General features: G+C 40.9%; 1 protein-coding gene across 3 annotated transcripts in view; it reads left to right on the top strand.

The window, feature by feature from the left end:
- ITPR2 (inositol 1,4,5-trisphosphate receptor type 2) overlaps positions 1-14177 on the top strand; it is a 269451-nt gene that overhangs the window by 197594 nt on the left and 57680 nt on the right. For all 3 annotated transcript variants that reach the window (XM_075506773.1, XM_075506765.1, XM_075506756.1), the window contains 2 exons: positions 2096-2191; positions 3418-3537. In XM_075506773.1, coding sequence (XP_075362888.1) covers positions 2096-2191; positions 3418-3537 — 216 coding nt within the window. The remainder of the gene's footprint in view (positions 1-2095; positions 2192-3417; positions 3538-14177) is intronic.

Raw genomic sequence — 14177 nt, 5'->3', positions numbered from 1 at the left:
GGCTGTTGATGACACAAAGTCATACCCACCCTCTACCTTTCCTCACTGCAGCAGGCTTCTCTCCATCCCCAGGGTTGTCTGCACTGGGAAATGGCTTTGAAGTCCTCCTCACCCATGAGTGAGTGGACTGGTGCCTTCCTCCACTGTTTTCTTCCCTTCTTTCTCAAGCTACCTGGCAGCCTGTCGTGTCCCCTTCCCTCCTCCTCAGTTTGAGATCCTACCAATGCTACCACAACTGACTTGGTCACCATTGTAAGGGTAACTGCAGCAGAAAAAGAAGCATCCAGTTCTTCAGAGCAGCACCCTGTTAGGAGTCTTAATGAAAATGCTATCCTTTCCCTCCCCCTGGTCTTATTCACTGTGCATGTTAAACTTCTGCAATGTAGGTTGCAAGGTAGAGTCTGACTAGACCTTTCAGATGGATGGTCCTGATTTGATTTTGGAGCAAAGGGAAAGAGGAGCTATGGAAAAATTCATATGGAGTCCTGTTCTCTTTCAGCCAGTCCCAGTCCGCTCTTTTTTTTCTCATCTGTTGTTCTTTGTCCTTATCTCATTCTTGTGTTGGCAAGCCCAGGCTCCTCTCTCCTGGCTTCTCAACTCAACTCCCAGTCTCCTCTCCCAGAAGGTCCTAGTTCCTTTGTCATGTATAAATCCTCATTCTGTTAATCTACCCTCCTTCCATCTACCCCTTCCTTCTGTGGCTGACTTCTCATCCTATGGTGGGCACCTCAGCTTGACACAGCCCTGAGCAACCTGCTTTGAGCAGGGGGTGGGACTGCTGAAAGATCAGTCCAGAGGAGATCCACAAAGGTGTGATTTTGTGATCCAGCCTGCATGGTTTTGTGATTCTGTGCCCATCAAGAAGAAACGCTGTGGGCTTTTAGCTGTGGAACTAGCAAGTTTCTACAGTATAGTATTCAAATTGTAATTTAAAAAATGCTTATGAGTTGGACAAATTTGGCTGGGTTTCCCTGGGGACTACAACTTGCATGATTGTGTTATCTTGGCCTCTAGTGCTTCAGATTTTCAGCTCTGCTATCAAAACTTGGAGAAACAAAGGCTGCTTAAAGCAGAAGTTGCTTGAACACACAGAAAAGAACATCTACCTCTTTGCCTCAGCTGAGCCCTTTTCCCCCGAAACTGCCCATATTAATTGTCTGAGGCACACCCTCGCTGTGAGAAATTTCAGTTTGAATTGTTGACGTCTGGCAACAAGCAGATGAGAACAAGGTTGTGTGATGGTTCAGAGTTTTACTGGCCCCTACCTGTATCGTGGGACTGCAGTCTACTTTCAAGTATTCACACAGCTCGGTCTGTAATGGGGGATGATGAGGGGATGCTGTGGCAGGTGAACCAAGGCAACCGTGCTCTGCCAGAAAGCAGTCAAACCTCCAAAACCATTCTTCCTCTCCTGTTCACAACAACGGATTTAACTGGAAGTAAGACAGGTCTCCGAAGTCTAAGGCACTACGGGGTTACTGCTGCTAAAGCTCCTGCTATTTAATCCTTGGGAGAGGTCTTGGTGACAAGCAGCCAGCTGACAGAGTAAAGAATACCTTTATACGTTCCCCCAGTAATATTTGGTAGTGAAACAAAATTCCGGGAATGTGTGAAAACAGTTTATTTTATAGCCTTTCAAATAATAACCAGTTGGACTTTATAAAAACCAAAGGGGAAGGAAACCTGCCTGAATGATGAAACCTTTCATATAATATATTTTGTAATTACCTCTGTTGAGTATTGTTTTAACAGAAAGCCATGGCAAAAATTGCTAGGTGGGCAATAAGAAAAGGAAATGGGATTTCATTTCTTGTACACAGTATAGAAGAAGGCTCTGTATTTAAGTGGAATATTTTTCAATATTTAAAATACTTCTTCCAATATAGCGTGCAGAGTTAGTTAGCCTTACAGTAGGCTGACATTAAAATGGGAGAAAACCCCTATTAAATATGTCAGTAAAATAAAAGATGCGAGTAGTTTAAAATCTTATCCGCTAAAAAAGTGGTCCTCGTAATCTCAATTAAAACAAATGCAAGGGTCATTAATCCATGAAATAGATTTTAAAATTTGCATTAACTTGGTTTTGTATCTCTAGAACAATGCCTCCAAGCTTTTGCTGGCTATTATGGAAAGCAGGCACGACAGTGAGAATGCGGAAAGAATCCTTTTCAACATGAGACCAAGGGAACTGGTGAGAAAACTTCTGAATATTCATAAATCTTTTGGCTGAAAAAAAATCTGTCATTAAAACATTTTTAAAATGATCTGCATCTAAGCTGAAAAGTGTTGGCAGCATATAGTGACACAATGTATCAGGATAGTACTAATTCACAAAAAGTACTTTAAAAGGATCAAGCATGCATGATTTCAGACTTTATGACTTCATTATTTTTATCCGTTCCAAGCACTTTTCTGTAATTGTTTCCTAACTAAATTATCATACTCTGGTAGCCTGTCTTCAAATACACTTTATCAGGGGCTGCGAAATTAAGCTTGTACAGTTTGTGAAACAGTGCTAACAGAAGTATGTGTGTAGACATATATATATTATAGGTATGTATGTTGTATGTTATATATATATATATACATCTCCTGAGCAAACTGACAGAGTTACAAGCAGTTGTTGCTGTATTTTGGAACAACCGTGATACTTGTGTAGGTCTCCAGGGATTTTAAATAGATTGTAAGTCTGGAGAAATTGCTTCCAATCCAATTGACCGTGTAACAGCAGTGACTGAAAAACCTGTTTTGTGGGGAGATGTGTGGGCATCAGCCCCTGCACTTGGGCAGAGCCCAGTGGCTTGCTGGTTTCGGGGAGTCATCGCCATGGTGGCACGTCAGCATGATGAGGCTGTCCCTAGGGTACAACTGCAGGATCAGGCCCTGCGTGGGGAATGTAGGATTTCCCCCGCAGTGGTCCTGTAAGAGGCTTTTGAATATTTTGGAATTACCCCAGCACCCTGCTCAGATCTGTATCTTCTTTTTCTTTTTGGTCTAGTGTTTTTTTTTCTGTTAAACTGTGTGGGGAACGCCGAGTGACGTTGTGACGTTGCAGCCAGCTCTAGCCAGAGAGAGCTCATGGCAGCGCTCTAAGTGCCGCAGGACTCTACCTGTGGTATCTGTAGATCTGTCTTTAAAAGCATTTGTGAAAATACCTGTTCAGAAAGGCTCAGTGTCCCTGTTCCTTTCTCGTCGTTGCAGAAGTTTTGCTGATGAGAAATGTAGTAGTTTGGAGCTTCATAAATACTTCAAGCTTGTCTTTATTCAGAAGGTGTTTCTCAGACTGCTCGCTCTTCTTGCAGGGCACCCATCCAGGCTTCAGCCGAATAAAGCAAGCATGTTCAAACACAGTGTTTGGTGCTTTTTCCCTGAGAATGACAGTTATTTCATCTCTCCTTGGCTGGGTTTGTGTTACAGGTGGATGTGATGAAGAATGCATATAACCAAGGCCTCGAATGTGACCATGAGGAGGAGAATGGAGATGATGGCATCTCCCCAAAAGATGTTGGCCATAATATCTATATTTTGGCACATCAGGTATGTCTTATTTGTTGTGTGACCGCTTCCAGAAAAGTGTTATGTGGTTAAACTCCACACAAAACCTGTCTGATCAAAAAGGGAAGTTTTCCCTTGTTGTGATTTCTGCCTCATGTTTGTGTACAATGTGACTGTATCTGCTGAGAGCAGGACAAGTAAGCAGTCTCACTGTATCAGTAGGCACTCTACGGGATTTGGTAGGCTCTATTTGTCTGAAATTACAATGTAGAGCAAAGCAGTTACTATCCACTTAGCTTTGTGTTCTTTTAACGTTAACAGCTCATTTGCATCAATCAAATCATAAATCATGTTTGTCATTATTGGTATATTTTAAATAGTAGCTTCACTTGTGATACGAAGTGAACTTGAATTGAGAAGATTCCTATTATTTTAGACATAGTAGTTAGCCAATAAGAATAATCCAGCCTTTTTACTGTTTTCTCCTTTCGAATTATGTTGTAGTGCCCTCAGGCTTTTTTTGATCACTTTTGTTTCTCTACTGGTAAAGGTAGAAGGTTTTTATTTAATGGGATATTAATTCTTCAGAGCAGTTGGTATCAAAAATAGTTTCTCTTTCAATTATGGTAAGACTATTGAAAAGATGTTTTAAATTAAAAAAGTAAAGACCACATGTTTCTTGATTATATCATAAATGATAGCATTTGTTATTTCATATAAGGGTCAAATTTTTAAAAATGTTTTTACTATGTAAGAAATAAACAGATGGGGATAGGGAGTGTTCTACCTTCATTATGCTTATTAAGTGTTGTTAGGAATTGAATGCTCAATGGAAAAAGAAAAGAGAGCAATCTATAGTTACACTAGCACTATGTGATGTTTCTTTCAAGCAAGGAATGCAAAAACAGTTACTGAGTTATGCTCGTGTGCTTGCAGCACGTTAAAATAAGTAAGCCTTGTTATTATGTTGTTGTGGTTGACCATGTTCTACTCTTGCGCTGTTTGTAGGACTGTATATAAGACACCCATCGAAGATGATAGAATTTTTAGAAAACATCGGTAACTTCTTACCTTGTATGACTATTTACTCCTCGTATGAATGCTTGTAATGAAAATTTAAATGCCTGCCAAATCTAAATGTTGGTATTTTATGTCTTCTGCCTACAGTTTGTGTTAAGTGACTTAACAGGGTTTGTGACAAAAATAAGTTTTGGGGAGTAGAATATAGGCCTAAAACTATATACGAAGCGACTGCTGGGGTTATTTTACAAAAGAGGTCACTACCAAGGGTGCACTAGCTAGCTGAGGTGTAGATTAAGCTCTGTCCCTAGATACATATTCAGGGTGCTGGGGAGGTGCATAATGCCACTCTACAACTATTCCAAATGCCTGATCTGTAGTCAGCATTATGGTTGCATAAGGCTGGATATTTTTACAGCAATTTACTGAGCTCCTTCCTGTTCTGTAGAATTAAATGGCATGATTGGCTCTGTATGCTGTAAAAATATCCATCTTTTTACAAAAAAAATGACTGTTTTCCTCTTCTTGCATTTCTGTGACACAGTACCTGTGTCTGCTTACAATAGCTTTGCACCCATGTCAAGCCCCATATCAAAACAAAGCAATGGAAGGGCAGGCAATCTGGGGCCTTTTTCTCTCCTCCGCTAATGAAAAGCTATGATTCTTGGCACAGGACTGCTGATCTTTGACCCCAAACTCTTTCCATGTGTGCCCTTTCGCTCACCCTGGGATGGGCAGGATACGAGTGTGGTCCCTCCTCAGTAAGGCCATTGTTGCTGGGTTCCTTTGCTGGCTCCACTCTCCAAACACCCTCTTAGGCTTTGCTGTGTTGAAGTGGCTTTTTGGTGGCTGGGCCTTCCACTCAGGTTAGCTGACCTGATTTACATAATATTTCTTTGCTGTGCTCCTTACAGTTTCACAGTTCATCTGACTTATTTTTTCTACAACCAGTGTGGCTCTTCAGTCACTTTCCTGACACTTGCTTGTGACCACTTGCTCTACTTACAGCTTTTGGTCCCTCTGTAATAGCAGAATAAAGACCAAGAGTTCCTCTTTTTGCTGTTACAGCCCTCAAACACAGACAGTTTATTTTGGGGAGCTTAGACTTTCAGTTTTTGTCGTTGCACTCTTCAGGGCGATGATGGGTTCTGCATTTTGCCACCACTACATCCTTCCTTGCCCTTCCTGTGGTTGATTTTACCAGAAGCAAAAGGCATTCTTGTAAATGTTTGACCCACAGTGCATAGAAAGTTACAAATATGTCACGAGCAAGGCTGAGATTTCTGTTACTAAATCTCCCTTACAGCCTCCCAACCCCTACCCCAAATGCATATGCAGGCACACGTATGCAAGTACATGGGCACACGTACATCGCACACACACACGTACATAGCACACGCACACTCACATACATCACACACACAGAGGTGTGTGGGCATAGCAGCCTGGGACATGACGGTAAGAGGCTGACTGTTAAATATGCCGTGTCATGACAGTTATCACGTCTCTTCCACGTGTTTCTCTGTCCCCTCTTTTCTTTCCTTTATTTCTTCATCCTCCTCCAGCCTGCCACGTGCCATAGCTGTGCTGCTTCCCCTGCACGGACGCCAGGCTGTCTGGATGCTGCTGCTCCTCACTTTTCCCATTCGACGTGTTATGAGCAGAGAGGAGAAGGGAGCGCCACCGAGAGAAAGCAGAACTGACTTATCCATGAGGAACTACCTTGAGCTGCAGCCCCACTCTGCAGCCTGGCTTTGGGGTAGGGGCTCCTTCCAGACCTAGCTCTTCTACAGCTGCTTGTGGAGGAGTGACACAAACTGGTGCTTGAGGTCACATCCTGGAAAAATAAGCTTATTATTGCTAGATAGAGAGCATTCAGAGTTCTCTTGAAAATCCATGGAGAAGATTCTGTTTTCTTTGTCTTGTTCAAATGTCATGCTCGGAGCCAAGCCTTGAACTTGACATTGCTAATTTCTTACTGTAGTGTGGGGTGAATGCCAGTGGTGTGTTATGGATAGTTCCATCAGCTCTTACACCTCTTCTTTTCCAGCCTCAGTCAAAAGAAATTGGTGTGGTATTTTTATTGCTGTCCTTTTAAAAGATCCTGTTAAAGCAGGCTACACTTTGTTTTGCAAAGCTAATAAGGCTGTCCACAAAGAGACTTCATCTTGATGTGATGTCTCTGTAGAGATTACAAAAGCTGTTGACATAGTAACACAAAAAAGTTTAATACTTACTCGCCTCTTATGTGCAGAAGCATTAGTGCAAGAGAATCAAGTTTTTAAATAGCTACCCAAAAAAAAGAAATCATAAAAGCCTAAAGAAATCCTCTGGCTTTTCAGGTGAATGCTTGAGCTTGCTACCTGTTAGTTATAACAAACTATTTCAGTAGTCTGTAAACTAAAAAAAGCTTTCTTGGAGTTAGTAGTATTTCTGTGAGGTTTGTGACCTCTTTACATTTACTGTGAAGTAAGAGAAGGCACTGGTTATAACCACAGGCTCCTATAGTTTGCATGCATGTATATATGTGCTTCTGTTAACAGAAAATACTTTGGAGTGTTGCTCTGTGTTTTTCAGCTAGATGCAAGCTGTCTAAATCAGGCACGAAGCCCAAGCTAATACGCTACACCTTTCAGCAGGGGCTTTATTCATGAGGCTCAGAAGAACGTGAAATAACTACATAGCTTCTAGTCAGCTTGCAGCATGGGAAGAATGCACTTTCATCTGTCTGTAGAGCTGTGTAGACGTGTCCTTGATCTAGAAGGATGTGAGTGGGTAGGGAGTAGGGAAGCAAATTGTAATAGTGTAACAAAATTTTCAAATTTTCAGTGCCTTGTGACTTCCTCCATCTGGTTCCCAAAGCTGTTGCAGGAGTATAGAGGTACTGACTGAGCGTGTCACCCCTTTCATGATGCATGTTCTGAGGCTCTCAGACAAGCAAAATGTTTACTCAAATGCTCAATTTTAAGCATATGCTTAAATGCTTTGCTGGAGAGGGAATTGCATGCTATCTTTGTAATCTCCAAGTAAATAGAAGAGGTTTTTATGAGGTTAACCTAGAAATGTATTTAAATCCCAATGGAGTACCAAAACTACTTATATTTATATAACTTCCTGGTGGCACCAAGGCTTAATGAAAAGTCATTTCCTCCACCCCATAAGGTTAGAAGAAATTAATACTGCTTGATATCCATGCAGGTATACAGCATAAATGAACACGAGCTTGAACCAGGCTGTCTTCTGACAGACTAACACAGTTGGAAGTGTTCTTCCATGGATAAGTTCTTAAATAAACCGAGGGAAAAGAGGCAGGATTTGCTGTGAATTGTAAGGTTCTTGTTGCAGGTACTACTAAGCATACTGTAGCAATTGGACATCATGAGTAAGTCATACTCCTTCCTCTCTGGTGCTAATTTTAAATGAACTGAGCAAAATAAGTCATTCAGCCTTATATATTTGTTGATATATTAAATATATTAATAGCAGAATCAAGATTTATTTATCAAACTTGGCAAGCTTTATCAAACTAATGTCTTATTGATAATGAGACTTGGATATGATACATTCATTAAGGAGAAACTAAAGTCAGTTTTAAAAAATTTAGCTATCCAAATATGTAAAATTCTAAGATACACAAAGCCTTTTGTTTCTGTGGGTTTCTGTTTAGCATGTCATTCTGTATCTTTCATCAGGATTGATTACAGCAAAGGCTGGGACCAGCTTTGTTTTCCACATCAATGCTGTGCCTACAACCATGTGGTTCTGGGACTCTTATATACTACAGCAGAACAAATAAATGACAATAATAATAGTCATTTCAGAAATATTTAAAGAATTAATCTTCCTTTTTGTAGGCTTCTGGAGCAGTTAAAAGCTTTTGTTAATTTTGTTTCCCCCTCTCTTAAAGTAGGTGGTATTACTTGGTGTTACAGGTAAAGACACCAAGCCAGAAGGAGGTGTAGACAGCAAGTCATTACCTGTCATGGGAAGCAAATACAGCTTGCTTGATCCCCAGTGCTTTGCTTTAACTGCTACACTGGGTTTCCTCCTATGCTCACTCGATCCCACCTACTTTACTAATGAGGAAAATTGGCATTTATCGGGTAGTACAGTTGAGAAGTGCATAATCACTGAGCACATTAGTACTCCAAGAGTCTTTTTAAAGAGATGATGCTAATGTATCTTTTTCAGAGAAACTTTCCTGTGCTGTTAATATTATGGATTGCTAAGGCAAGAAGAGCTTTCATAAGATAATGGATACACGTGTGTGCATGTGTGTGAGGGATGTACTGTAAGGCTTAAGGTTTTTTTGTGGGTAGTTATTTTTGGTGTTGTAGCTTGGAGAAGCTGCTAGCTTTCTTTCACTTAGCTGTATTCTAACCTTTAGACAGATAAACTTAGACCTTGGTCCTCCTTTTCCCTTGTGTTTGTGTGTGCGTGCATAAAACAAAATACATTTATTGAAACATAAAGTAAATGTGAATTCTCGTATGCATCCATTTGTCTTGACCTGCATGTAATTCAAGTCAGGACAAAGGATTCCACTGCAAGACCTTGCTTAAAATGATGGGAGCAAATCTTCCATGGTTTAATGTATGGGGAACATGAGAAGTAACACTGTGAATGTATGCCTCCAAATGTGAGATAGGATTGCTGCATGTAACTTTTCCTTTAGTATGAGAATCCAAAGCTTTCGGAACTGGCTGGGTTGTCCCAGGCAGACAAAACAGTATTCTGTGTGAAGTAAGTGTGACTGTGGTCAGGGGTAAATTTGGGGTGAAATTTGACTGTTTAATAAGAAATGTTGATGAAGAAGGCAGAAATTAATTACTTAATACTGTGCATTAAGAAGCACCTTCTATAAGACACAGCAAAGAAACACCTGGAAGGCTATTTAGGATAGGGAATGGGTGGAACCAGTTACAACCCCCACTAGTCTGCAGTGGGCATTAACTGGCTGAAATGACACCATGGTTATACCATGGAAAAGAGATGAGCAGAAGCCAGGTGGAGAAGTCTTGCAAGAACACCTTCACCCTTGATGGTGGTGTTATTGTTACTGGCCCGTAACATTTGCCTAAAAGAGATCTCCCTGTCCTTGTGGGAGCTGTGAGTTCCCAGAGCATTTTGCTCTAAAAGATAGGCTTATCCTCATCCAGTTGGGAAGCAGCTTTCAGCTCCAGCAAGGATCCTTCGGAAGAGCTGAGATCTGGGAACCACACTGGTTCAGTGAATTTTTAAGCTTGCTGACCTCATTCTGTCCATCCTCTGCCTCAGGTAGATGCTTTGCTCAAAAACATAGCTGTGGCCCATTAGTCCCATAAGTGACTGTCTTTATAAAACATTAGGTTGTGCCTAGGTTCTGCTGACAAAGATTTTAAGTTGATTCTGTTTCGTGAATGAAATGGCTTGGTTCATTTGAATTTTTATACGTCTGACTGGTACACTCTAAAAAAGTGGTGTCTTTAGTGTATGAGAATAGGATTTTGGAAAAAAGACCTGAATACAAAAAAGTCTGAGCTTGTCTGGTGTAAATTGATGTACTATACCAGAGTCACTGGTTATATTGAGTGAAAATATAGATTAGTCACATTTTGTGTAGCAATGACCATTTTCAAATTTTGCAGCTGATGTGGCAAGCAGCAATTGGCAGGTGGTGTTGGAGATTGTCTTCCCAAGCACCTGATGGCAAATGGAGAAAAATACTATACATACTTAAATAAACAGGACTACCTTTTGAGGCCAGAAGATGATCAAATCTGTCCTTTAGGATAAACCTGTCTTTCAGGTTGAATAGCTGTGAGTTTGTGCAATAAGGATGCTCCCTTTCTGCAGGACAGGTAGAATTTTTTGAGCTAAAGGATGTCAATTTTTTGCAAGGCTTTGCTGAGGTTTGCATTTTTGGGTTGGGTTAGTTTTTTTTGTTTCTCTCTCCTTAACGGAGAAGCTCTTGCTGATAGCAGTGCCAAAACAAAGGGCTAATGGGGACCAGTCCCAGGAACCGTGACTGTCAGGGGACTCGTATCCTTGGCTGCCAGACCTGAAACTTCTCATAGAACTTTTATGCTCCACATGTTGTTTTGTAGTTATCATCCTGATGAGACGGGCTGTGGCATCAAAATGACACCGGCTAATTAAATGTCAGCAGAATCAGAAGCTGTTGCAAGGCTTTTACGCTTAGATTGCCAAGATTGAAACAGCAGCCAATGACGCACATCACCCTCCTTGCGGCTCATTAGGATGGTGTATAACTCTACCTTCAGCCAGCTACAGTATAGAGAGACAGTATGGAGTCTGCCACAGGGGCCTGACACTAATGAGCACCTGAAAGATTAAACAAATGTCTGTGGCTGCTGTTAGGTCTCAGGTTAAAACCTTGGCAACTTGTGCTTCGTTGTTAGGTCTCAGGTTAAAACCTTGGCAACTTGTCCTTCAATGTTTTCTTTTTCTCTCCTTCTCCTTGGAAGCATTCACCTCAGAATCCTGTCGTGACTTTGATAGGGATCTACATGGGGACCTCTCTTTTCACTCTGGTGTCCTGTTGACTTAGGCTGCTAAGAGCTGCTGGGATTCAGGCTAGAGCTTTTCACTGTAGGCTGGCCACAAAGGTTTTAGCTTATTTTCATTTTTCTGGTTCTACTTCTCTACAGTAAGATCAAGTGTCTATTATACATATATGTGTGTTTTATTATATGTAATATTAATGAGGGGTATATCCTGTTTGGCTGTGTGACTGTGCATTTCACTAGTGCACAGGTGGTGTTAATATTTTTGCTTTGTGGGTTTCTTCTTCTATCTTTAACTTCTGTAATCCTGTGTCCTCGTGTTTTGTGGTTTACAAGATTTTTTTGTCATTGGGAAATAATGTTGTATTGGTGTCAGGGCCCAAACGTTACACCAGAAGAAATACCCTTTCTTTGTCAAATGTCTGCATTGTGAAATCTTCACATTAGTCTGTGGTTTTACTCTGAAAATTGGCTGTGGGACAATGGCATACTGTTTAAGACATTCTCTGCTCTCAGGCTCTATTTGCGGTCCTGTATTAGTAATAAACATACTACCTTTTTATTGCTATCTGAAGCAGCACGGGCTGGGGAGAATGACTTTAGTTTCCTTTGGTTCTGTATCGCTAGCAGGGCAGTTACTTAGCTTCTCACTTTAAGAATGGGTCTTCATTTAGCCATATCCTCAGCTGGTCTACATGGGAATGCCTCCACTGAAAGTAGGCGAGCAATACTGATTTATATTAGTAGAGAACTTGACCTGTTGCCCTCAAACCGTACTCTTACCTTAGAGCTCCCTGCTTGCATTTGACACACACAGTCTTCATTAAGAGTGATGACATATGGGCGAAAAAGAGGACGGCTTGACTTAAAGCTTTTCGATTGAAATTGCATGGAGGAGCGTTAAGTAGAATTAAAAATAATTTTACTTGTAAACTGAGTAAACTCAATCCAGAAGCCATTGAGAGACAATAAATGTGGAACCACACAGTGCCATCTTTACAAAGTCACTCTTCAAAGTAGACTGCACTTTCATTTGCCCTCAACTGCAGTGTGTACATATTGTCTGCTCACAGATGTATGTAATGTAGCTAGCTACTTCGTTCAGATTGCAGCAAACTCCTCGTATTAAGAAAGCTGAATTACACGAAGCATTGAATTGTAATAGTCTACTGTAGGTGAAGGCTTGCTCTGGAGGCAGAGCTGGGGCTTTTCCATTAGAGGTGACCTTCAAATGAACCAAAGTGCTCTTTTTCTTATACCTAAAACACAATTAAAACATTTTACTCTAAGCTAGGAGGAACTTGCTTTGTTTGTTTGTTTTGAGGGGAAGTGAGGGTAACCTTGGAAATCTCATGAAAGTGAAGTCTGGTCTTACTTAATATTATCAGAGCAGTTCTAATAGGCCTCAGATATCTGCACTGTGAAATCCTACACTTTAATTAAAAACAGGGGGGGACGTCTTCTCTAACAAAGACATACTTTTTTATCCCTCTCAATTGTTCAGTAGTCATTGAAGTAATTACAGGTTAACAAAAATAAAGAGCATTAATCAGAATGTCAAAATATGTCTGTTCCTCACAGTTGCTCAATTTTAACTCTCATCTCCTCTGATGTCATAATTTAATTAGGTATCTCAGTCATCATAGAGTTTTCCAGAATAGACAAGATCTGAATTTGTAATCTACAAATAGGCAGAGCTACCTCAGTTGCCATCTTCTTTATTTCACTTATTTAACACAGCATAGAAAACTAGAAATGGGGTCCACCTTGCACTTTTTCTGAGGCAGCTTTAAGAGTTACTGATTAAAAGTGTCCAGCTGTGAAATTTAGTTTTTACAGCTGATTATGCTTTTCTGCACCAAAAGTGAGGTGATCAGTTACTTATGACTACCAGTAGTTTTATAGGAGTAAAACACCTTCAGACCTGCACACAGATAAGCATCTAATCAACCTGAGGTTAAAGAAATGGTTTCTCTGCTGTTATGTATGGGCAAGGATTTTCAGAATTTCTTTTATGAATTATCTGTGGTAGCCTTAAATGAACTTGGTCTTTCCAGCCTTTTCTTTCTATGAAGCTGTCTGCAGAGCACCATTTAGCTACTACTTGGTTGGGTAAAGCAGCATTATTCGTGAATGTCTGATGAGGAGAAATATGACATTTTTACCCTTTTGCTCTCCCACCGGGAACTGTTACTTCATAGGTGCCAGGTGAAAGTGCTCTCCTGAGGACAGTAGCCATAATACAAAGTTGGAAAGAACAACTCACCATTCTACTTTCTCTTCTCTCTGTTCCTATGCCCCTAAATTATTTTTTTAAAGATATTTTGCTCTGCTAATTGGAGGGTGAGGCAAACATTCAACAGCATGATTGAAAAAGCTGGAAAATCTCACCACTGTAACTATTTGAAGGGAGACATCTCTCAGTTCCTGTCCATCTCCACACTTGGTAACTGCCCTGTTTTGTACCCCACAATGTATATACATCAGACCCCTGCAGAGATTAGGAAATGCATGTCTTTTGTGAATTTGACAGATTGCAGCTTCAGCTGTTTACTTGCTACTTTAGTTTCATATGCTTTTGACTCTGAACGACCAAGTTATGGCTTTCTGTGTGTTGTGGAAATACCTGTTGAAGAGGTGGGATGCTAACAGGATTGGCTATGAACAGACTTTTTACTTTGCTATTGCTGTAACAGCTAAGAGGACCATAATGGCCATACTCAAGTGCTTGAATCATGGAGGCCATGATACCAAGTTGCAGAGGACTTAAGCCTCTTTAATGTGCTTCATTGAAGATTGGTAGATGGCTTATCCCACCCTCTACAAGTGCAGTGTATGTACAGTGGCCATCTTCCAAGCCATACCTGCATGTAGCAGAGCTGGTGGTTATATCATAGATTGGGTTGGTGAACTGCATCCAGCTTAAGGGGTCACAGTGTGCAAGAGACACCGTGGCACTGTACTGCAAATGGATGAGACTTAAGGGTGGGAAAACATGAGGGAGGGAGCCAGCGATGCAGGTCTCACACTTCAGGTCAGAGACTGAGCTGTTTTCCATGTGGTTTGGGTAGACCCTGGAGAAGAGGATGAGCCCATTCTGGAAGTATCAGCACATAGTTACTTTCTGCTGTACTCTTGGTGCCAGAGGAAGCGAGG

Source organism: Mycteria americana, chromosome 1, assembly GCF_035582795.1.
Source record: "Mycteria americana isolate JAX WOST 10 ecotype Jacksonville Zoo and Gardens chromosome 1, USCA_MyAme_1.0, whole genome shotgun sequence".
NCBI lineage: Eukaryota > Metazoa > Chordata > Aves > Ciconiiformes > Ciconiidae > Mycteria > Mycteria americana.
Note: the sequence above shows the minus strand (reverse complement) of the source record. Positions and strands in the feature narration are given on the sequence as shown.